At 50.9% G+C, this 22999-nt stretch overlaps 3 protein-coding genes across 3 annotated transcripts; all 3 read right to left on the reverse strand.

Annotated features, from left to right (window-relative positions):
• Positions 1–487: 487 nt before the first annotated feature.
• On the reverse strand, positions 488–15109 carry TGME49_263360 (WD domain, G-beta repeat-containing protein; the record flags this gene model as incomplete). Its single annotated transcript, XM_018781325.1, has 17 exons — positions 488–1089; positions 1844–2771; positions 2999–3075; positions 4039–4149; positions 4688–4755; positions 5341–5424; positions 6427–6492; positions 7294–7351; positions 8030–8238; positions 9042–9137; positions 9631–10352; positions 10937–11314; positions 11521–11617; positions 11982–12081; positions 12847–12955; positions 13330–13503; positions 13738–15109. 17 exons carry the CDS (start codon positions 15107–15109, stop codon positions 993–995), a joined length of 4746 nt encoding a protein of 1581 aa, XP_018637160.1. The 3' UTR covers positions 488–992.
• A 1949-nt stretch (positions 15110–17058) lies between these two features.
• TGME49_263350 (hypothetical protein) lies at positions 17059–18003 on the reverse strand (the record flags this gene model as incomplete). The annotated part of the gene is made up of 1 exon (XM_002365394.1): positions 17059–18003. One exon carries the CDS (start codon positions 18001–18003, stop codon positions 17059–17061), a length of 945 nt encoding a protein of 314 aa, XP_002365435.1.
• Positions 18004–20204: 2201 nt separating this feature from the next.
• Positions 20205–21824, reverse strand: TGME49_263340 (RNA methyltransferase, TrmH family protein; the record flags this gene model as incomplete). Its single annotated transcript, XM_002365393.2, has 1 exon — positions 20205–21824. One exon carries the CDS (start codon positions 21822–21824, stop codon positions 20205–20207), a length of 1620 nt encoding a protein of 539 aa, XP_002365434.2.
• Between the last annotated feature and the right edge of the window lie 1175 nt (positions 21825–22999).

Here is a 22999-nt window from a genome sequence, read left to right on the forward strand (position 1 = left end):
CTTCTGGTAGCGTGTCATGTGGCACACATTCAGATGTACATATCTCGTAACGTTGGAACGGCGTGGTCGTCAAACTACAACTTTATGGATGTTACACGTGCCTAGGTTTGACATCAGGTTCTCGTTTGTACACAACACTGCAGTTCCCACTTGTTTCGTCGGACTGCTTGCAGTTCCAGCTGAACGAATTAAAGGTGATTCACTGCTTCTTGTCTTTGTAACTGCAGGGCGTGCAAAAACCGCCCGCTGCTTCTCCCCCGACACAGGAGTTCCTCCCTTATCTAACGTGCGTCCGCCGGCGACTTTGTTCTATTGCTTTCTCTCTGTCTCGGGATGCGGCCAGCCTTCGCTGTCTCCGCGACTTAACACTGAAGGCCCTTCTTAGAGGAAGGCAAAATTCCTGTGGAAAGGCCTGCATCCCTTGTGCTTTCCGAACGCTGTTGCTGCCAGCTCTGAGCGAGATATTTATGTAATAGCAACCATTCCAAGGCACTCCAAGACAGACCTTTTTCTCTATTTCCCGCCAGACGGATCCCTTCTGCAGGCTCGCAGTCCCTTTCTAAGCCGAAATTTCCCCATCGCATTGAATCACACCTACCGAGACCATAAGAGGGAGAAAAAAGGCTCCCTTTACTATTCGCTCAAACAGTCAAATTTAGAAGCAATCGCGGGTGGCCTCTACAGAACGGTCTCGTCTCCCGGTGCTGTCTTGTATGTGTTGAGCCAACAAGCTGTGTTCGCTTCGAAAAAGAAGCGTAAATTCGAACAACACATTCTCGATTTACACTCACGAAAGTGACGAAACATCCAAGGACACCTCTGAATCCACACATCGCTATAATCCTTCTCAAAACACACGCCTCTCTCCAATCCTCCTTTTATGGTATAGACACTGCGCTTTTGGGGTTCGTCCTTCCCAGAAGCCTGGAAGTCGCCCTGGAACCAAAACCGTAACTGGAGGCGGCAGGAGGAAGAATGTTTCTTAATGAACATTAGAAGTTTCGGAGTTCCTGACCAAAGTTCACAAAAATTCGAAGTTTGCCGTGGTGACTTCCCGCCACCACCACAAGGGGAAGGGACGTACTGGAGCTGCATACACAAAACAGACACGTAAACGTGTTGGATTTCAGTGGCTAGAAGACACCCAGCTTTTCTTTGAGACTGCTGTACACCACCACCCACTGGCTCGCTGAAGACAGCAAAAGAACGCAACAGCCCGTCGCGCTTGGAGTTTCTCCCTGCATGCAGGTGGTCACCCACCTCTTTTATTCGCTCTTTAAGAGGTGGATGAGTTATGATCCTATCGAATTCACATCGAAATGCACACGCCTGTCAATCTAGGTATCCATGAGAGAGTGTATGCATCAAATCTCCTGCTCTCCGTTCCTCTCCGCTCTTGCTCCTATTTCGTTGGCAAACCTCCACTACACACTCCTCACAAGTCCAAGCACGCCAACGGGTTCACGTCGCTCCCGACCACCGACTTGCCCTTTGCTATGCTTCCGAACTTTCTTAAGGCCTGCCTGGAACCCTCTCTCCGCCCTTCCCTTCCTGACGGCTAGCCGATTCTACCGCAGTGCATGGACAGGCGCAGCTATTAGGACTACAAAAAACATCGTACCCAGAAGTCACTTGACCCCCTGGTGGTTCAAAACCGCGGAAGCCAGTGGGTGCAATCTGCACCACTGGTCACCTGGGGGCCAGGGCTCTTCTCTGATGCACAGAAGTGATACGTCTTGTCCGCACGCGCGAAAAAAACTGAAAGTTGAGTCGACTGGCCGCTGCCGCTGACTCCACGAGTCGCAACTTCCCCCAAACCCCCCCCTTGAGATGTTGCCCTTACCTGCGTTGCCGACACTCCTCTCGGTAGACAGACGCCGGCAGAGCGATGTGGAGTTCTTCCCCTTCATGGTAGTATCGATCCCCTTCCTGGTTCTTTCTTCTCTCATCCAGAGAGCTGCAGAATGCACCCCCGTAGTCTCCCCGGCCTGGAGTCGACGCACCACTCGAAGGCGACTCGGCCTTCAGAGGTAAGTCCTTAGCAGGGAAGCCACTCAGACCTGGGGCAGCGAGAGCGAACCCCGCAGAGCCGCACTCTGAAGGCGGTCGGCTGTAGGGGGCTTCTGACCCCCCGTTGTAAAGAACTGGAGAGTCGCTTCCTGGTCGATTCACAGACGAGAAAAGGCTGCTTTTTCCCAAGAAATCCACCTTGTCCAACGATCGACCCCTCGCGTCGAGGTCCTCTTCTCCCCCCTCGCTCGCGTGAGCCGGGAGCGACCCCAGAGTGCCACTCGGAGATCCTCGCCCATATTTCGGCAGACACATCGCCTTGAGCGCCGCCAGATGGGATCCCTGTCTGTCCACGAGTTCGCCCTTCCCCACGTTGAACAGGCGCGAGTCTGCGACCCCACACGACGACGGGGGCAACAGGAGACAGCGCGGGTCTCGCGGCAGCGCAGAGTCCTGGGCGGGGAGGCAGCCAGAGGAAAACCCGTCGGTCACAGTCTCTTGCCTGTCGCCTGGAGGCGCATGGGAGAGGCGATCCACATTCGATTTGGAATGAGAACGACCCGTCGTCTCTCCCTGCACGCCCCGCAAGCCTGCGCTGACGCCGCTGTCCGAGCGAAACACAAACTTCCGCAGAGACAGACGTCGACTTCCGGTGTGCTTCGCTGACGGAGACCCCAGCGGATGGACTCCAATTCGAGACACCAACGCACTCGCGAACGACGCAGGCGCAACCAGACTGCAAGTCAAAAGCTCCGTAAAAGCTGAAAAAACAAGGAAAGAAGCGGCAATAAAAACAGAGAGGCATGCGTCCAGGTAAGGGTGGGAGGTAGGCGAGAAGAGCTACGAAAGGCACGGAAGGCGAAGGGAATTGAGCAAATCAGCTGCCGGCTATCTGAACGGGGACGAGGGAGGGAATCAGAGAGAAGAGAGGAAAGGGGAGACGTTTGAGAAAAGGTGGCGCCACGAGTTCGTGCAGCAAACGACATACCTTTGATGCCGGCAAAATTCGCGTTCGTCGGGCGACGGTTGGTCGCGGGAATCGACAGCTTGCTGCTCAGAACATTCCTGAGAAAAAGGGCACTTATCAAACCTGAGAGTTTCCAGATCTCCAACAACCTCGAACACACGCGGAGTCACGACAGCCTTCAGAGGCCGCGCTGCTAAACAGCGACGCGCAAGAACAATTTACTTCGAGTTTTAGCGACACAATTCGGTCTGCAGCTGATTCAAACTAAAAGTCTTGTATTCCTTTTCGTATGAGAACACATGTGGAATTGAAACCAAACTCTTCCACTGGATGAAAACGAAAATATTAATACGAAAACATAAATACACACATAAAAATATATCCTTACACATAAAGGAACAAACACATATACACGTGAAAACATATATATATATATATATATATATATATACCTGACACGCGTCAGCGGCACTCCCAGTTCATGTTCAGGCGCCAAGAAATACCAACAGAGTCACGCATTCGGATATATATATATATATATATATATATATATGTGAGTATTGACGTAGAGATATGGAGACAAAGTGCAAAGAGAGAGATGAATTTTTGTATTCTCGCTAGTCTAGAAAGTGCGTGAAGGGAAAGGCTACATCCAAACGAGAATGGAAAAGAAACGTTATAGGGGATCGAACCAGCGCGGAGATCAGGAGATCAGGCCCGTGAGATTGGAAAAGTGAACAGGGAGAGAAAAACAACGAGAAGCGGTATTTCAAGAGCCACACGCCACTGAAGTAGGCGTACGTTGCGGCTGAGCAAGGCCATCACTGTCTCCTTATCGTGAGACTGAGAGAGGGTTTGTCTCGCTGTGAGAATCGCGTGTCAAAGAAGACGAAAAAGCACAGAAAGAAGGGCGCAGGGACTTCACAAAAGCAAAAACCACGGTACAAATGACCCGCGTCCAGAACTCAGGCTTGATGTGTGGATTACGGTTGTCACTCGGGAACAGAGAAGGCGAATCTTTGGAGTCCAGTGAATGCCGCCGTTTGCACTCGTCGCCTCACCCGCGGAATCGCCTCTCCACGCCGTCGGCAATCGAGGAGCGCGGATCCGCCACATTCCAGCAACAGATCCAGCCGTTCTCAGAGCCGCAGACCAAGCCTGTTCCTTCGTTTCTGAAGAAAGGGAGAACGATTAAAACGATGTCGAAAACAGAGAGAAAGAGGCTCACAGACGACAAACGGGAACAGCGAAGAAACAGAGCGATGAGGAAACCGAGACGAAAAGACGAAGAAATAGATGTACCGAGAAGAGAAAGGAAACAGAGAGATGAGAAAAAAGAAAGACGAGAAAAGGAAACAGAGAACTGAAAACAGAGGAGAAACCGAGGCAGCGGCATGAAGACAAGGAGGCAGAGAGATAGGAAAAGGGGGTATAGAGATTCGCAAAAGAAGCAGAGAAATAAGAAAAAGGAAAATAAGCGATGAAGAAAGGTAGGAAGAGAGAAGGGGGAGGGGGGGCGGGGAAAGAGGTGAAGGCGGAGAGAGAGGCAGCGAGGAAGCGAGGAAGAGTACAAGGTAACGAAAGTAAATGTGAACGCCGCCTCAGCACGAGCCTTGTTCATGTATTCCTGCTTCGATCTCTCTCCTCGGGCTTCGAATAAAAGCCGAGTGACGGTTGAAAAGGCGAGGAAACACCCAACAGAAAACTTACGTGTAGTTGGCACGTAACATGATTTGTTCGTTAATGTGGCCTTTGAATTTGGCGACGCAGGACAGGTCCTGCAAGAAGAACATGCAAAAACTCTCTCGTTTTCTCTCCATGCACATTCCTCCTAGGCGACAAAGAGGAGCCTTTTCCTACCAGGAGCACGGACGATCGTGCACTTTTTCAAGAGGGGAATTTGACGCTCCGTCTGATGTCGGTGCAGAACGCCCTTGGATCTGGATTACCGCCCGTGAGTCCCGTCGTTCGTCGTTTCGTTGCAGCGAAAAAGCACTCTTTTCGCATGCATCGCCGTTTGGAGCTCTTCCCCCCTCTCAAGCAACCATTTATCTCCATATCGCTCTCCACAGGATCGTCGATCTTCCAAGCGCTCTATCAATACACAGATAGAGATGCTCATTTATCGTTATCGTGTGTGTGCATATATACACATGCATGCACATGGTGGAGAGATCTTCGTGAAAATGGTATGTTGATCTGCGCATACTCGTGACTGGCTATTTGCGGCCCCTACTCACAGGAGGCATCACCCTGGCTGTCTATGCACGCATATATCTATTTAACACAATTGGTGAGCATAGCCAGATAAATAGACACACTGTTTGTGCGACAAGTGTCGATACACCCCAAAGCCGCCGTACCGTGGCTCTGAAAATGCGAATACGCGAATCGTTTGTCGTGACACAGAGAGCGAGGCCGCTGGCGTGCCACTCCAGGCTGGTCACCTGCAGAGAGCAACACAAATTTCACAAAAACAGTGTGATCTACCATTCCCTCAGATGCACACACATGCCACCTCGCAATCAACAATCAAGCCAAGAAAGAAACACAACGGACCTTGAGGAAGATCAGGCGACGAAAGGACAGCAACCACACCGAAAGCGGTTGGGTTTGTTTTGCCTTCACGGCGCCCCCAAAGTCAAACAGACAACCGCATAACATCTCTCCTCTTTAAATGATTGCATGTGTGCATATACCCATGTGTATCTGCTTCTAACGCCATATCTATAAAGATTAATAGAACTCTATGTAGTTGAATGCATTCGTACATCCATCTGCTTATCGCTGCGTGTATAATCACATCTATAAACTTCTATACAAAAGACATATTCATATATTTAGAACCGCATTCGTATATAACTCGTTTTCTCGCGGTGTGTATATCCATATCTTTAAATATATATATATATATATATATATGAATGCATTCGTACGCCTCTTTGTTCATCTCTGTGTAAATCCAGATCTCTTCAAAAAAGAAGAGCGAACGAACCGTCTCGCTGCCTCTGGATTTTTCTAGCAAACGACAATCCCTTTGCGGGTTTAGAAAAAACTCCTCCCCGAAAAAAGAATGAATTTTTCCTCTATCTGCGCGTGCAGTTTGAAAAAGGAGACGAAAAATCATATGTAGAAAGCTCCCACGAGTTTAATTCATTCAAAAAATCAGCCTCTTTATTCGAAGCCAACTCTGTTATTGTTTTGAAATCAGTTGTAGCAGGACTTTACCATCTAGCGTTATACACGAGAATCGCACATTCGGTTTAGGTAGATACATGGAACTGGATATAGAAAGATGCATACAGACAGAGAGATAGGGAGGCAGGCACACAGATAGAGAGATGCAGATAGACAGATACAGAGAGATCGACAAAGGTGTACTCCGTACAGATTCAGCTCTTCGGTCGAGCTCATCCAGTCAGCTCTAGCCGTTGTGCATTTCGACGTACTTTCCTCCCTTTTGAGAACTTCCCTTTCCGGTTTCTGCAGTCTAACTCATTGCGGAACTTCAGGGTCTGCATGCAAAGAGAAACAGCAGCGATGATTTTTGGAAGAGCGAACAGGAGATGACCAGCCCCAGGCACCGCGACGACCGCAAGACAGAAGCGAACACGCAAGATTCACTGAGTTGTCTGCTTCTACTCGTCGAAAACGCATCGCCCACCACTTCCAGAGCCGACAAGGTGTGGCAGTCCTCCGTTGTCTTTCGAAAGGACGAAGCCGCTGCTCTTTTGCTTGCAACACAAGTACGGGCTAGTGAAGCGGGGCTTCCGGCAGGAGTATTGTGGGCTAAAAGGTCTGTTTGTTTCCATGTTTCGAGTTCTAGATGTTGAGTCTGGCGTTTGACGAGTTCTCGTAAAACTTTATTTCTCCGAAACGTCGCATTTGCAGGCAAGGGAGAAAGGACCGAGACCGGAGGCGTTCGGAGCCCTTGTGAAGGCGACAGCGCCTCCGGGAGAAAAAAGAATACAATTTTCCTTCTTCGACACGACAGGGAGTCCTCGCAGACACACATGTATCCGAAAAGACGGCACTGTGTGCACCAAAAAAATGTTTCTTCATTTTTGGAAAAGCAGAAACCCTCTATGTATGCACACCTGAGTCGCGCCACATTGCCCGCTGACACAAACCTCAGGCGACACTCTTATATTTGTATATACATATAAATGTACATGAATTATGAGCCTCTCTGTTCAAAAAAAAGACGAGGCGTTCTTTGACTGCGTCTGCAGATGCGAATACATATTTGATTGTAGACATGTAGATGGATTTAGTATATTTAAAAAGGGACGCAGCTTTCTTTGTTTCCGCCTTACCTGAGCGTCGTAGAAAGCGATTGTTCCATTTCTGAAGCCAACAGCGAGGACGGACCCGCTGAAAGAAGAAAAGACAAATTCCGTTTCGAGGTCTCGCGCTGTCTGTACACCTTAAGACCGAAACAGCGACTGTGGTTTTTCTCTTCTTCCGCTACCGGAATGTCGCGAGAGGAAAAGAAGCATGCGTGCAAAACAGATCCTTTACCACCTGGAGCGCCGCATGCATTCAAATATGGAAAGATGAAAGACTCAGTCTCTTTTCTCAAGGCGGCATCGATTGCTTTGACCTCAGGCAAATATATATGTATAATTTCTGTTAATCTACATGTGCATCTATAATATTATATATACACATACTTTTATATGCATTATGAAATTTAAGTGTCTATCTATCTACCGGTACATGTTTGAGAGCATTTATACATATTTGAATATATCTAAATCAATGTACTTAATATCGATGTCTGTACATGAATGTATATGTCAGAACATAGACGTATGAAAACGAACTGAGAGATGCGATGTTCTGCGTAAACTTAGTGGCTTGGGGGTTGTGAGCGTTACGTTCCTGAGGAAAGCTCGTACACAGACGTGGGTTTTCAACGTGCCCTAGACCACTGCTCTACTCAATGTTCTTCTCGCGAGCATGAATATCATAAGAGAACGTGGAACCGGTGAACACATTCTTCAAGACTTGACCACGGAGTTCCATTCCCATTTTGAAGTCACGCCGTACTTGGGAGAGAGAGAAATGGCGGTGACCAGCTCTGTGACTTTCAGGTACTCGACAACGCGTGCATCCCAGAGGGTTTTTCCTTCTTTCTGTCGACTTCCTTCTTCTCGTCTGCCTCGGTCCTCGCGGGCGCGGGCGCCACTCGAGTCCGAAACCGGGAAGAGTCTCCAGACTTGCACTGTCGCGTCGAGACACCCGGTAAACACGACATTCTGAAGAAAAAGAGCAAGCGGGAGGGAAATGCCCGCAGCCTTACTGCAGTTGAACTGTGTCGCGGAAACTCGTCTTTACAATCTTCAGATCACTGAAAACCCCCAGCGCAAGCTCAAACAAGTGGAGCAACTCCCACCCTCCACCTGCGTCCGGGCCTTCGAAGTCAAGGAAAGATTGCTCTGCATCTGAAAGCTTCCCTCATAAACTCTTCCAAATGTCCATTCCTTTGCTACTCAAATTCCCAGATGTTTGTGCTCCCCTGCAAATATATATATATATATATATATATATATATATATTGGTTGACCGTATCTGATACCTGGAGTCATATTCGGTATCCCAGGTACTATAATGGCTCTGCTTGTTCGGTTTGAGTTATACAGTTCTGGTTCGCGGATCATTTGTACAGAGACACTCTTCACATATCCTTTATCTAAACTTTTTTTAAATAGGCCTGGCACCTGTTTAGTATACATATATATACGAAGATGTATATGTATGTACATCTACCTCTCTGTATACATATGTACATATATATGTGCACATATTTGTGCGTATATATATATATATATATATATATATATTTATATGCCTTCTTGCAGCAAGACAGAAGAAGAGATAGTGCGCATTTTATAGACACCTTCGCGTTCTTTCTGTTCCCTTCCGCCTCGGAGTGGACCTCGATCTGAAAGGCAGACTTTTTGCCTTCTAGCTCGCTGGCATTTGGAAAAAGAAACCAACGGGGGGCTTGAAAGGTCCGGAGTTCCGCAGTGAAAGCGCGAGGCATCTCGATGGGACGAACCTTGAAAGTCGGGTGGAAGGCGACGCTTGTCGGCCAGTCCCGACACCGCAGAACCGCGACGGCTTCTGGCTGCTTCGCCGGCCACCACAGGCGCACCTACAATAAATAAGAAAGCGAAAACCCAAATTTCTTATGGAGAAACAGCACTAACGCAGACGTGTTTCGAAGCAAAAATCCACGCGAAAAACAAGAGATGCAAGGGCGAAGACAGGAAACACGGAAAACAAGGTAGACCGCGCCCGAAAGGAAAGGACATACAAATGTGCAAGTCGTCCGTCACTCAGATTTTTTTCAACGAGACCCAATGTAATAACAGACACAAAAATGTCCACATTCATACATGACAATATATATATATATATAAATTTGTGTGTCCATTTGACAGTGAACGCAGTATGCCTGGTTCATTGAAGGTGTGATTGGAGTTACTCGCGTTGCTTTTTATTTTTAGTAACTGTCGTCAGAAAGTCAGTCGAGGCCAGTGCTGCGTACTCTCCCTACTACTTTTGTCTCTAGATTCCAGACCATGTCTGTCCCTGAAGAAACGTGGCGGGCGGGGAGGTCTTCTTTGTCTACAAGCCAGTCTCACCGTCTTGTCGAGAGAGGCGCTGAGGAGCAGCGCAGCCTTCTGAGTAGGCGCCCAGACAAGCTGGATGATGGCGGCCGAGTGACCTGTGAGACAGAGGGTCGGCCGGTTGGATATAAACCACGGTGTCGCTTGGCTACGTGACGCATTTGCTTCTTCTCGCTTTTCTCGCCCTGCTTCTCTGTCTCCGCGACCTAACAGAGAAGCAACTCCTTCCTCCGTGTGAGCTCGGAGTCCCCGAGAAAAAGCTTTCTTTGCTCCTGCACCCACAGGCGCCTTCGCGCGAACGCTCTCGGGTGTATCGCCACCGCAGGCTGGCGCCTCGGAACCGTTCGTTTCCTCCGCTGCCGCAGCAGCAGATGGAGTCGAGGTCTCGTCACTTCGGGTTCGCCTCTCGGCTGGGAACCCGCAAACGGCCGCCTTTCCTCTCCCGACAACCCCTACACGCTCCCCAGGCAAAGACGCGAACGGCCGCAGAGGCCGTGCCCCCGAGTCCGGTGTACGTACACCCCGCGGGTTGCGGCGCCGCAGGTGAGACGCGCAGGCCAGGCGAGAGGAGGGCGAAGACCGGTGATTCGAAGCAGAAGAGAGGCTAACTGGCAGCGAAGAAGCTCGCATGTGAGCAGGCCTGCAGACGATTTCGTTTTCATGTCCTTCCTGGGGAGGGGTGCCGCCGTCTGGCGCGTGCGACGCGAGCGTGCCGGGATCGGACTGACACTGTTCACCTGCCAGAAACGAGAAGGAGAAGACAGTGTGTTGTCGAGAAATCTTGGGGAAGCCAGGAGACTTCCTTTACAGAAGAAATACACGCGACACTGGAGAACCGCGTGGAGAAGGAAATTTTCGGCGAGCGACCACGAACGTTTCCTCGTGAAGTTCTTCGCACAGGTTTTCCGAAGGGCAGGACGCAAACAGATGACAGACGGTCTTGATTTCAAAGCCGAGTCCCCAGCTGAGAGAAGCAGACGGTACGTATCAGGTGCGGGGCGACACAGTTGCATGCGGTCAGAATCACTTTCTTCGCTGCACGAGTGCTGACAAGATGAAGGTCGACAAAAACACCTTGCGAGACAGACGTACATGTTGCTTCTTCTACATGTCAAATACCTGTCACTCTAAACCCATGCAGTCCGTCTCTCGCTCCGACCGAGAACAGCCTGTGGCGCAGAGCGCACCGATGTCTTCTCCTCTCTCCTCCGCCTGCTAGGACAGGGGTGCGCTGCTTGAATTTACCGGCTCAGACAAACGCTCAAGTGTCGACTGCGATGCACAGACGGACACAAGTGATGCTTTCACTGTCGATACCTACATGCCTCGTCTGTCGCCGTCGACCTCCCTCCATCGTGGCTGCCGCGACTGCGCATCTCTCTGAAAGTCCTGCCTCGTCTAGTTCCGTCGACTTTCTCCAAATGCACTGTTTCGGCGTGAGTCATTTCGTTCTTGTCTGCGTCTTTCATGGACAGATGCGCGCCATCACGCTGTGGCAGCGGTCGTTCGCTGTCTCTCTTCCCAGTCAGAGAGCCCGCAAACTTTCTTCCTCGTTTGTCTTCGCCTCGGCCGCGTCGAGAAAGGGCCGAGACGCAGAGCGAAGGAACCGACCAAAGAGAAATCACACCCGTCTGGCCAGCCGCAGCTAGCCAGTCCCCCGCCGGAGAAATCGCCGTCGCCCAAAGGGCCGCGCGGTCACCTGAAGAGCAGAAAACGGAAACAGAGAGAACGCCATGGCAAGCAGGAAGGACGGAAATGGAGACAGGCAGGAAAGAAGAGAGAGACAGAAAAGGACGGGAAAAAGGGGGAAGGGACGATGCAAGGAACCCGGGTGAGGGCTTGCAGCTACCACGAGATCCACACAAATCAGGAATTCGACAAAGGAACGGCGTTTATAAGTCTTACCTGTTTCTATCGCCCTCACGCACCAGACCTCCGAAAGTGGAGGCTGGTGCTTGTTTCCCTTTGTCACGCTCCGCTTCAAAACGGCAGGGAAGGGGTGCTAAAACGAAAGCAAAAGACACGAAACAAGGTGTTATCCCGGCTCTGGAAAACATGCTATGAAGGGAAAGAGCTATTTTCACAGCGAAGAAGGAAGCGACAGTCAGCCTCGGGTGTATCTATTGTCGTTCCCTTGAGAAGTACAGAGATGCAGCTCTCGCGCGTCTTCCCTGAGCCGCGAAACGACTTTGAAACCCACACAAAAAATTATCTCGGAGACGACATCGGACACAAGCTATGAGATATACCCACGTTTGTTATCATTGTTTCTGTGATTCTCTGAACAAAGATATGAGGATGTAGATCGGAGTCTATGTCAAAAAGATTTTCTTTCGTTTTACACTTTTGTAACGCTGAGAACTCACCAGTCCAGCATAATCGGCGCCTGCATGTTGGGCTCCGCGGCCTCCCGAGCGAGGCACTGCAGACGTCGCTGTCTTCCCATCTGTAGTGACCATTCGTGAGCTGTACGTACACCGCAAGTGGAGAAGAAATGAAGACGAATGATGCGAACGATTTAACGTAAGTCTCGCATTATCTGTTTTTGAATTATTGAACAGATTACTTTGTAATGCAGCTGAAAGGGCTGAATTTCAGTATCTGCGTTAAGCTAATTGCTTTAAACACTTTCAGAAAAGAACAGTCAAATGGACACGCACGAGGGAGAAGACTCTCAACATCTGCGCCTAATCAATGTTGGAAAGACATCTATATAAAGAGACAGATATCATTATATTCCACAGAAATATATGCATGCACAAATGTATATTCTAGAATTATATCTAGACACGTTTCATCGATGTGTGAACTGTGTGTGTTAGTCCTTATTCGGAGCACGCTTTTGAAGACAGATGTGGGGAGCTTGGCCGCGTCTGCGTATCCAGTCGGTGTACATCCAGCAGATTCGATGGAGGCAGTCCACCGAATTCTTCCAAAATGAAATCTGTGTCCCCACGAAAAACATCCCCCTCGGAGAGCGGCATTGACGACACGGGCTTCAGGGCCTGTCGAGGCTTTGCGGTGCTTCACTTCTTTGCTCCTCCCCTGAGCCACTTCCATTACAAAAATAGATACGACATGGCCAAGTGGAGAGGCAACGGATGCTAACAAATAGAGGAGATGGCAAGCGTCTAGTTTGAGTGAAGCATATGCAAACGAGCTGGTGTTTGACTCTTCAAAAGTGCTCTGTGTCAGTCTCTCCTTTCTCCGGCGTCTGACGGATGTCTGTACCTCGCGCCGGTTGCTGAGAGATTCGTCCTTGTACTAGTCGTCGACTCGCCAGAGAGTTGCCTGCGGCCCCCGAGTCGTTTGACGGCATTAACTGACCGTGTCATCCATGCTGAGATTCAAGACAGAGACACCGCGAAACAAGAAAATCCTCTCTCCCTGAAGCTCCTTCTCTGTCTTCACAAGGGCACCTCCGGCCCGGCGCCGGGACTTCACCAAGCGTGGGACACCGAACACACCCCGTCGGCGTCTGTCCCAGAAGGTCGAGAGAAGTGAACACAGGAATCGAGAACAGCGCAGGCAGGTTCCTCTCTCCTCGACGTCTTGCTCTAGGCCAGAACGAGAAATAGCTCTGTTTCTTTCTTCTCCTAGGCGCGTGATGAATTGCCGCACGGGCACTCCGTTCGACGAGCTGCTGTAGCTCTCCCGAAGGCGAAGAAAGAACTGGAAGAAAACGAGGCTAATGAAACCCATCTCGACACTCACTTCGCTTTGAAGGCAAAGAGACACTCGAAACGCCGCTTCGAAGCATCTGACTTCCAGAAGATCCAAGAGACACGAAGCGTGACAAGGCAGGCGCGACCGACGTAGAAACTGCCGAACTCGCAAAGGGCGACGCTGCGGGACTTTCCGAGCAATCGCAGTGACGAAGCTCTCCATCTGAAACAACATGAACACACACAAATAAGTGCGTATATATGTATATACCTGAGATGTGAATTTATACACATCGTAGCCGTACAGGTAAGTTTTAGGATATATACACCGTGAAGGCTCTTCTGATCTCCATGAACGGAATTGCAAATTAGCATGCCTTTACTGCATCACGTAACCGATGTGGAGTAGCCTTGATGCCGTAAATATTGCTATTCAACCCTTATAGCCGGGTTGTACCTGGAAGTCCGTTTGTCTCTCTGTCTCCCGGGACCCTCGAAGATTCCTCTGCAGCAGACCCTATGCGTTCGTCGATCTTTTCCCTCCCACAACCTGCACGAGAATCTCGGCTTTCTTTTCCTTGCGTGTCGACTGGAGTTACGCCTTCCGCCGTATCTTCGTGGCGTCCATGTTCGTTTTCTTGTTCGATCTTCTCTTGACGAGACTCCACGTTGTGCTGCTGAAATCGCAGACCTGTGGCGTCAAATGCCGCGAGGAATTCTCCTCGCGGCGTGGCGACAGAGTTTCTCAATTCCTCGCTGCCCTTCTCGCTCGCGAGGCCTCGCCTGCCGGCGTCGCGGTACAGTGTATGGACACCCTCTTCCAGTGAAGATACACTCGAAGAGCGTCGCGACAAGAGCCTCCCGCCGACAGAACTTTCTTTGTCTGCCGTCGGAAAATAGGCCTCAACCGCAGTGGTGAAGGAGCACTGTCTGACGACCCGCGCCTGGTCGTATGCCGACCGTTGTCTGCCACGTGCATCACTGCACTCGCTTTCGGTGCTTCTGCCTTCCCTTGTCGTAAAGAACGCACTCGCGTCTCCGTGTTCTCTTCGCCTGAGCAACGGCCAGCTTCGCTCGCCCTCGAAACAAGACGAAGTAGCTTCTTCGTCGTGGCCTCCCTGGGCGGGCCTAGCAGACGCAGGGCTCCGTCGCGGTGAAAATGATCGTTCTGGGGCATCGCGAGCGACATCGCAGGCGTCAGTGGCGTCGTAGAATTCTTCGTCGGAAACGTTTTCTTCCTCTCCACCAGTTCTGCGCTCCCTGCACGCAGGCGAGGTCGTGCGCTCGAGCTCGGCAGCTTCGCCGACGCCCTTCTCTGGGTTTTGAGCGCAAAAGCTGGAGTGCGTCGCCGCAGACACGTCGCAGCTCGGCTCTCTCCAAGTTCGCGACCGACCCTCTTGAAGCCGAGAAAACAAACGAAGTTGCTCCTCCCCCAGCTCCGACGCTCGCGTGCTGCGGATGTGGAAGTGGCCTTCTAGGTCGAGAAAGGCAGCCGCGAGACCCGAGCAAGCTTGCATGCGCTCTCGCTTGATGCCCGACAGCAGAGGCTCCGGGTCCGGATCAAAAATCGGCTCTCCGTTCCTCGACACGCGCTCGGTTTTGCGGGGACGCAAACCATTTTCAGAGGACCTCCCAGGAAAGTGTGAGGCCTCCCCACCTAGGAAAGGCTGAGGCGCGGCCTCGGGGTCTCCAGAACTGCATGCAGGTATGAACATACCACGACGGGGAGGCTGACGCGCAGGGACTCGCGAGGTGGGAGGCGGGGAAGCTTCGAGCTGCCGTTGCTGTCGCCTCCGACCTGCATGTGAAAGAGATTTCCCTGGTTGCATTTTTTCGCCAGAAATGAGGAGGTCCAACGTGGGGACACGAGTGGCGCTGGCGCAGCGTCAGGCGCGTGGCAGATGACATCCGAAAAATACGAGAACCGCGGGAGTTCGGGAAGAAACGACAAAGTAAGGGAAACAACCAACACAATTGACCGGGCAAAAAACCACGTCAAAACACGCAGCGCGCGCTTAGTCTCAAAGGATCTGCAGCAGAACTTGACGCACATCAACAACAGCTTTCTCTAGGGTAGGCGAAAAAGCTGTGCTGAGGCCCTCCCGGAGGTTACGCGGTCACTTCACAGAGAGTCGCAACAAGACACGCACGTCAGAGTCGAAAGTCCGCAAGCGTCCACTCGCTGGAGACTACGAAACTCCTTACGCTTGAGTTTGCATGATTCCACTCTGAAAGAAAACACTTTATGATTGGAGCAGACGAACAGATGCCGCCAAGCTGGGCGGTTCAACTGCATTGGTACTCGAGTGTGTGTCGCTGGGAGTTCCAGGTCTCATGTCGCCACTTAGAGGTTGACCCGACCGCAAGGAAACATGTGACACACTCAGGGGGCATTTGTGCTAACACATTCGTTCAAACTTGTGGAGAAGCGGTGTCGGAAGTCTGCTTAAAGGAGGATACCGCGGACGACGCAAGACACTTGAACGGTGGACGCGCATGCAAAAAAAGAACGGTAGTGCATGCACGGCGGAGAAAAATCCGGAAAAGCAGAGTCATTCACAGGTCCACATTGTCCTGAATGAACTGTTGTGAAAGGCAGATATTCCTGATCGGCTTTTGCGGGCCATCCTCTGCAAGTACAGGGACAGTGAACAGGGAAGGCGTCCGGTGATGCGTCTAAAGTGACGCACAGTCTAACAAAGCGTTGCTCATTTTAGTGTCTCAGCCCTGTATGCATGACGTATTGGTTTAGGCACTTCCACTTCTTTACATGAAGAGATGCGTGCGCAGCAACGAAGGTTACTGGGTCGACTCGCACCGTGTGCCATGTGCTTTTTAGGAAAGTGGAGACGCCATAATATTATGCCTGGTGAGTGTGCCGAACAAAAGCCAAGAAGGACTCCCTAAATTCCGTTCTTGAGATCGCACATGGATGTTTAAACGTTCTAACTAGACACCCTCGAACCCTACAGGACCACCTAGCTCGTTTTAGCGTGCCGGCTACTTTAGCAGGACTACTAGGTCAGGCATTGAGACTACGGAACGCCTGCTACAGAAGGTGAAGCCAATCCATGACCTGGTGGCTCAGCAGCGGTGGCAGCGATGAGCAACATCATGCTTTTGTGCGCAAGTAGAAGGTTCGAAGAAAGTGATGACTCTCAAGGTGCTCACTATCCTTGTGACGAACCCGCCGTACAAGCGTATCAGTTTTCAGGCACAGGAGGAGCTAGCTTATGGCCAACGATGTGTTTTTCGGGGTCTGTATCAGAGCAGTGCTGTATTATCCAGGCCGCTGTAGTCCACACAACAGAGTGACACCGTGTCGTGAAAAAAGACCGATTAGATGTCCGTTGGTACTCAGCAGAGCCCCTCAAATTCATTGCTTTCTCTAAAAACAAGGATTGCGAGCTTTGCCTCGATACTCCACACAGTTCCTTCGGGAAGGGATGTGCACAACTCATTTATCAGTGAAAAACGGCCACAGTGTTCAAGTTCATGGAGCTTCAGGAGAATCAAGGGTGAACAGATTCTAAAATTGAAATCCAGAAGGGATAAAGCTTCTTCGGCACAACATTCGCAGGGAATTGGACCTCCACCAGGATGTGTCGCACCACAACTGACGAAGCAACTGTATAACGGAACTGGGTGGCCGGCCTGGCTGTGCCAACATGGAACTTTCACGACCGGCGATCTGTTCACGTAATATCCCTAACACATCTTGTGAGATTCAAGCACTGGCTCACCGACACTATGGCAGCTCAAGGCAGCACAGAACACGTCAATTTTCTGAGACCTGTTCACCTTCCGCCTCATCATTTGTCGCCGCTGGGCCGACTGCAGGCGCAGGTGTCAGAGGGATTTGGGCATCTGCCGATAGGGCGGTTGCCCCTCGTCCATCATTTTCTTGATTTCGACTCATTGCTTCTGTCGGTTTTGCTTCGTACGTTTCAGCACAGGTCCCCCGCGCCACATCGACCTTTCTTCCTCCCTCGTTTTCGGCTAGAGTTCGATGCAACTTGAAAGTAAGGATGCACGTGACAAGGACCAGGGCAGCGCACAGGAAATAAAGAGCCACAAAGGCTGCCAGGATCTTTAGCGATTCTGAGATGTCTTTCACTTGCTGCTCCTCCTCGGGAGTCAAAGCTGGTTTTCTCTTCAGTTCTTCCAGTGTTGCAAACTCCTCTCTGAAACGGTTGGCTTCCAACGAGCCGCAAACAATCGTTGCTACGGTCAACAGAACAAGTAGGCAGGCGAAGCCGATTGTCAGCCCTGGACTCCGTGCAACAATCCCCCATATACCCACTGCTGCGACTATGCAAGTAACTATGAAAATGACTGCTGGTTCAGTCTGACTGTTTCCTATTGCCAGGCGACAGGCGACGGTCGCCGTAATGAACACAAAGCAACAGAGAGTCAAGAAGGTAACTATGTGAGACAAGGAAACTTTCCAGCAGCTGCACGTTCTGCTGGTTAACTCCACTGGGGAGCAGCTGCCATTTTGTGCCACTTTTGCTAGCGGAACCTTTTCAGGAGCAGGCTCAACCTCGATGATGGCATCCGGGGGTGCGAGGTGGTCGCTCCTTGTCGTCTCGTGCTGTAGATCGAGGTCCTCCAAGACGTGTCCGTCAAGATCTGGACCGTCCGAGGACGGAGATTCCTCGTTTTTCATTGCGCAGGTTGCTCGTATTGGAGAACTGAACGAGTCAAAGTGCGCCACCTCCATGATGGCCACCGAGTGAAGCAACTGTCGCTAATACGCGTACCCACGAGAGAGCTCGCCTTGTCATGATCCTAATCCCACCAACCACCAAGCGGAATCTGCTTGACAGACACAGGACTGCTAAACTGATCCAAATTTGATCCTCTCTGTCAAGGCGGTGCTTGCTGGTTGCTGTTCCCCGTTCTTGGAAGCTGTGGATCCTCAGCCACTTCAGCACAAAAGCCCGCCCAGTGAAACAAAGCAAGATTTGGATTATTTGAGTTCTGTGGAAAATGGTTCTAGATTCGGTTTGTACCTTTGTGATGTTTGTCAATGGCACAGGGAGGGGGAGAGAGGACAGGAACAAATATGTCAAGTGGACGATGCGCTAAACGCACTTTCCCACAGCTGACCAGTTGTGTCGTCGAAAGCAGAACTACGCCTTCTGCACTGACAAGTGCAGTAACACAGTCATTCAAACAATAAAAAAGTAAGTTCATCAGCTTTTTACGTTGGTGCTCTCCTCCTGACGGTCAGAGAGACAACTGGTTGCATGAGTTGGGTGAGTATCGGCGGCCGGAACTAGAATGTCTTTCTGAATCAGCGACCATGAGGTTTCAGGCAGATCGTGGAGCTTGCTGCTTTCCCAGTGGCACCGTGGAATGTTCCGGAGGAGGCAAACGCCTCAACATATAGGTCTGCATGCATTTCTGTCTTGTCTCCTGCGCATGCTGGACAAACGCTACCTGGAAAGAAGCAGCCCTGGCTGCTTCCCGTAGGCCCCACACCACAGTGTACTAAAAGAAAGAGGGAACCTCTACGGCTCCTAGGAGTTGGAATGTTTGTGCTTGGCGACATTGTGTCTCAGCACGAACATAAGCAGAGATATAGTCCTTTAATGATCATTCCTACCACGCTTCTCGCACGTGAAAAGTAAGTGTTCTGGGGAACGGAAAGCGCTTAAGCCCCACATACAGTGAATGACTCGGATATATTACATTTCCTGCGACGTCTTTTGAGGACAATGTAGAAAATAAAGTCTGAACTGGGCGGGAGAGGTTAGAATTTGTGCAGTTGGTGACCTGGGACCTGTCAGGCACGTTTCTTCGGGGGTTGAAGTTGTATGATTTCTGCTTAGCGTACACTGCAAGAGAATGAAGGCCAACCACCAAGCGTCCAGTGGGCTACGGCGAGTTGACCATGCCTTTCAAAGCAAGCAGACTTTCTACCAGAACAATCCGAAAGACCTTTGTCAAGACTAACCGGCAAAAGCGTGCAGATCGATAGCTACTGTCGGTCGATAGGGCAGCTGTCGTGGTTGAACGCCGGCATCCTTGGAATGGGGTCGGCCACTGTACTGAACGGCTTGCCAGTTAATGGTAGTCCGTCTGCGCTCGAGCACAAAAATATGCTTTGCGCTGGGCGAAATAAGCTTGTGCAATATAGCTGAACGATTAGTGCACGGACATCGAAAAGTGATAGACATTGCTTCTGAACTGTTGTCGTGAAGTCTGGTTGAGGTGAAACACACCCTTTGGCGGCGACACAGTCTCATGCTATGCTCCAGCTCTCATCCTGAGGGCCACAATTAAAAAAACAATGGAAGCCATTCTCGAAATTAGAGGATGCCTACCGTTAGGTGAAACGACCAACCAGATTTACGGAAAAGCACGAAGTCGAGCTGCCGCTTTCTGCGAATGATGTGAACCCACATCGCTTCTTCCCATCACGTGGCATATCCTCAGTGGGAAGGGGCTGGACTTGTGATTATTGAGCGTGTGTGCACCTTTGTGTGATAACCTAGGTTCTCCATGGATACACCGCGGATTTTTGGCAGGCGGATGCTATTAAAACGTTTTAGTCGCACACAGGTCCACAAAGAACGCTTCGTTTTTCACTTGGTGGTACGAAACAAAGGAGGTGGCAGGACGCCCCTGACAAAATAACGAAATGCCCGCGTGTGCCCAGAACACGCAACAAACAAGTAAAAGTGACACATGAACGTGAGAAGCCCTGCGTTCTTGTTGAAGTCACAACCAAACTACCTGCGTCTCTGTGTCCTGTTCGTACCTCGTTCGGAATTTAGTACGCTGCTGTTGAGCCGCGGAGCAAAGCAAAATGCCAGAATTTTCTTTAACATAGGTCTTCCCGAAAGCAAAGACGCCATGGGGAAGTCCAGCTACATCACGCATGCGCCTTACTGGGCAACACCACTTTGCGACGTGTCATAACACATCATCAGTCAAGAGGTCCTCATCAGGGACAAAGGGAACTTGTTCCCGCAGCTTGATCAGAGTCTCCTGCTGAAGTGTGTAAAGAACGACAGCTGCGGCCGTCGACACACTCAAAGAATCACCTTTGACCTGAGCTATCGCTGCTATGCCGTCACATGCGTCAAGAACCTCCCGTGAACTCCCTTTCTGTTCATTTCCCACCACTACAGCCAAACGTATTTCCTCGTCCTCATCGACCCCAATCTCCTGGGTACCTGTACCTTTCGGATCGCCTGCCGCACTATCCCTGTGCAGACATTTCACCTCTTTGAGACTTTTCTCGGCTGCGATTGCAGAGATGCAACAACCGAAGCCACCTGAGTTCGCAAGTTGACCCTCGCTGTCGAGTTCATCCTGCTGAGTAATCTGAGATGGAGAGTTTTCCTGTGACCTACACACGTTTCGTCGGTTACGAATCCACTCTTTTGGCTGGTGCAAAATTCTTGGGTCCCCTAGAGGACTCGTGCCGACGACAACACAGGAAGGTGAAACAAGCCGCAGATTCCTAAGAGCCGCCGGCAGCGGCGAGCGTGGAGCAGAGGGGTAAGTCGACAGATCCAGTCCGGAGTGACGACTCCAGGCGAACCCGCCGCCCACAGAGCACAAAGCACTGTCTGGGGTAAAAGGGTCACACTTCAGCAACCGCAAGTGGAACATAGATCCCATTGACACTCTGGCTGATCGTGCGTTCACCGCTGCAAAGGACACGGGAGACAAAAGCACAGACCTGACGCCCAGCGAAAAGGCTGTTCGCATAAGCGTGCCAATGTTATCTGAGTTCTGGACGTCGTCCAGAACAAGCACCGGGAACAAGGCATCGGAAGAAACAGAACTTGTTTCACCCCGCGCAGTTGTTTCTGAGGCTCGCGAAAGCGATTTGCGCTGGAGCGTTGCTTCCGCCACAGCAGACCCACTCTCGCCTGCGAAAGAATCAGTGACACTGCGTGAAGGTATTTTTCTCAAAGCGTCAACTGTCAACATGCGCACATCGATCAATGCTGCACAGCACTGGCGGTGGTTCACTGGCATCCCCAGAATCTCGCTGAAAAGACTTTCCGTGACAAGGAGAACTTCCACTTGGTCGTCATCGATTGCCTGGGTTTCGGGAACCCCATCGACGGCAAGCTTCAGAGAATCTGCCTTCGGGCATGCAGGGGTCGGCACCGATTGCTCCAGCGTCCCATCCTGCGCGACCTGGCTGCCACATCCGATTGTCTCGTAGGCCTTCAGCAGCTTAGGCCGTCGATGAATGGCTCTCTCAATATTGTGTGCCATTTCACGCAGCAGGGCTGGGGTCAAGAGTACAGACTTTATAGGATAGAATGGACTCGACAGAGCGCGACGCACGACTGTCGAAGAGCACGCAGGCACATACCAGGCCTTTCTTGCCAACATCTGCGCTTTTAACTGAGAGAAAACATAGTTGTCGCGAACACCCTTCATTCGATACATGCACACTGTTGGATCCTCAGCCGACGTCACGTACCTCACCCGGCACGACAGCGACGGAAGGCCTTCCCCATCCTTCCAGTCACAATTTGGCGCGGCCACATTTTCTCTCTTTCCTACCATGTCGACTAGGAAAAAAACCCAATGGCGAACAGGACGGACAAACGATTCCGTCAGCACCACGTATTCACAGACGCTGTCGCGAGCCTCGAAAACAAACTGACACCGCCACCACCTTCGGTCGATGTATCCTGCGGAGATATGTCCGTATCATCGTCTTTCGACAGAGCGGATACAATCGACGGTTGCTCTGCGTGGAACAGAAGAAGCAACGTCAGCGGACCGAGTTCGCAGCGGACCCGTTTACGGTATAATGTTTGGCAACACTGGAGGGCGTTCTATCTCCCCTCCTGCACATAAGAGCAGAAGAAACCCAGCGACATATCTCTGTCTAAATTTGTCGCATGAAAAGCACCTCACAGTGGAGTTAACTCGGTTCTCTCTTCCCCCTTTGACACAACGTTGTCTAGATACTGCATGCACTCGGCCACCACTTCCGTTTTAACAAAGCAGTTAACTTGGCGCCGGGTTTTCTATGTAACGGGAGTCCCTGTCTGACTCGGTTTTTCTCAACAGAAACTCAACGAGGAAACCAATTGGACTAAACGGCAACTAAAAAAAACTGAGTTATTATTTCTGTGTGCATGCATGCAAATTTGGTTGCCCCGGTCGTGAGGCACACATGCAGTCACAAGGAATCTGCGCATTTTTCTGCCACACGAACCGCGCCGTGGCTCAAGTTCGGTACAACGGAGCTGGAGCGTCATGAGAGGTGGCCATAATGGAAGGCTGAGAGAGGAAACGGTCCTATCCAAAAGTACAAGAATTGTCTCATACTGGAGACACCCTGGCCACGACTGACTCTCGTGCCCTCCTCTTAAAAAGCTGCTACAGCCCTCGAGAATTGACACAACTTTCTCAGGAGGATTCGAGTCCCCATGAAACCTGCGGTGCCATTTTGTTGGCAGCAGCGATCGAGTCTGCTTCTGAGGCCAGCTTCATTGCCGCAAATTAGTGGAAAGTAAGCCACGATAAGTGCATAACCGCTCTTCACATTAGTGTTCAGAACTCTGCCCACTGGACGTCTTCCCACTCTGATGCAAAACAACACGACTTCAAGTACGCCCCTCAGAAATATGGCGTTACAAACTTGTGGGTTTGCACTCGCGAATTGCCGTCGAGCTAACGCATTTTTGGGTCGATACCCTTGCCAGCAAAGTTTCAAAGAGAGCACAGCG

This window comes from Toxoplasma gondii, chromosome VIIb, assembly GCF_000006565.2.
Source record: "Toxoplasma gondii ME49 chromosome VIIb, whole genome shotgun sequence".
Lineage (NCBI taxonomy): Eukaryota > Apicomplexa > Conoidasida > Eucoccidiorida > Sarcocystidae > Toxoplasma > Toxoplasma gondii.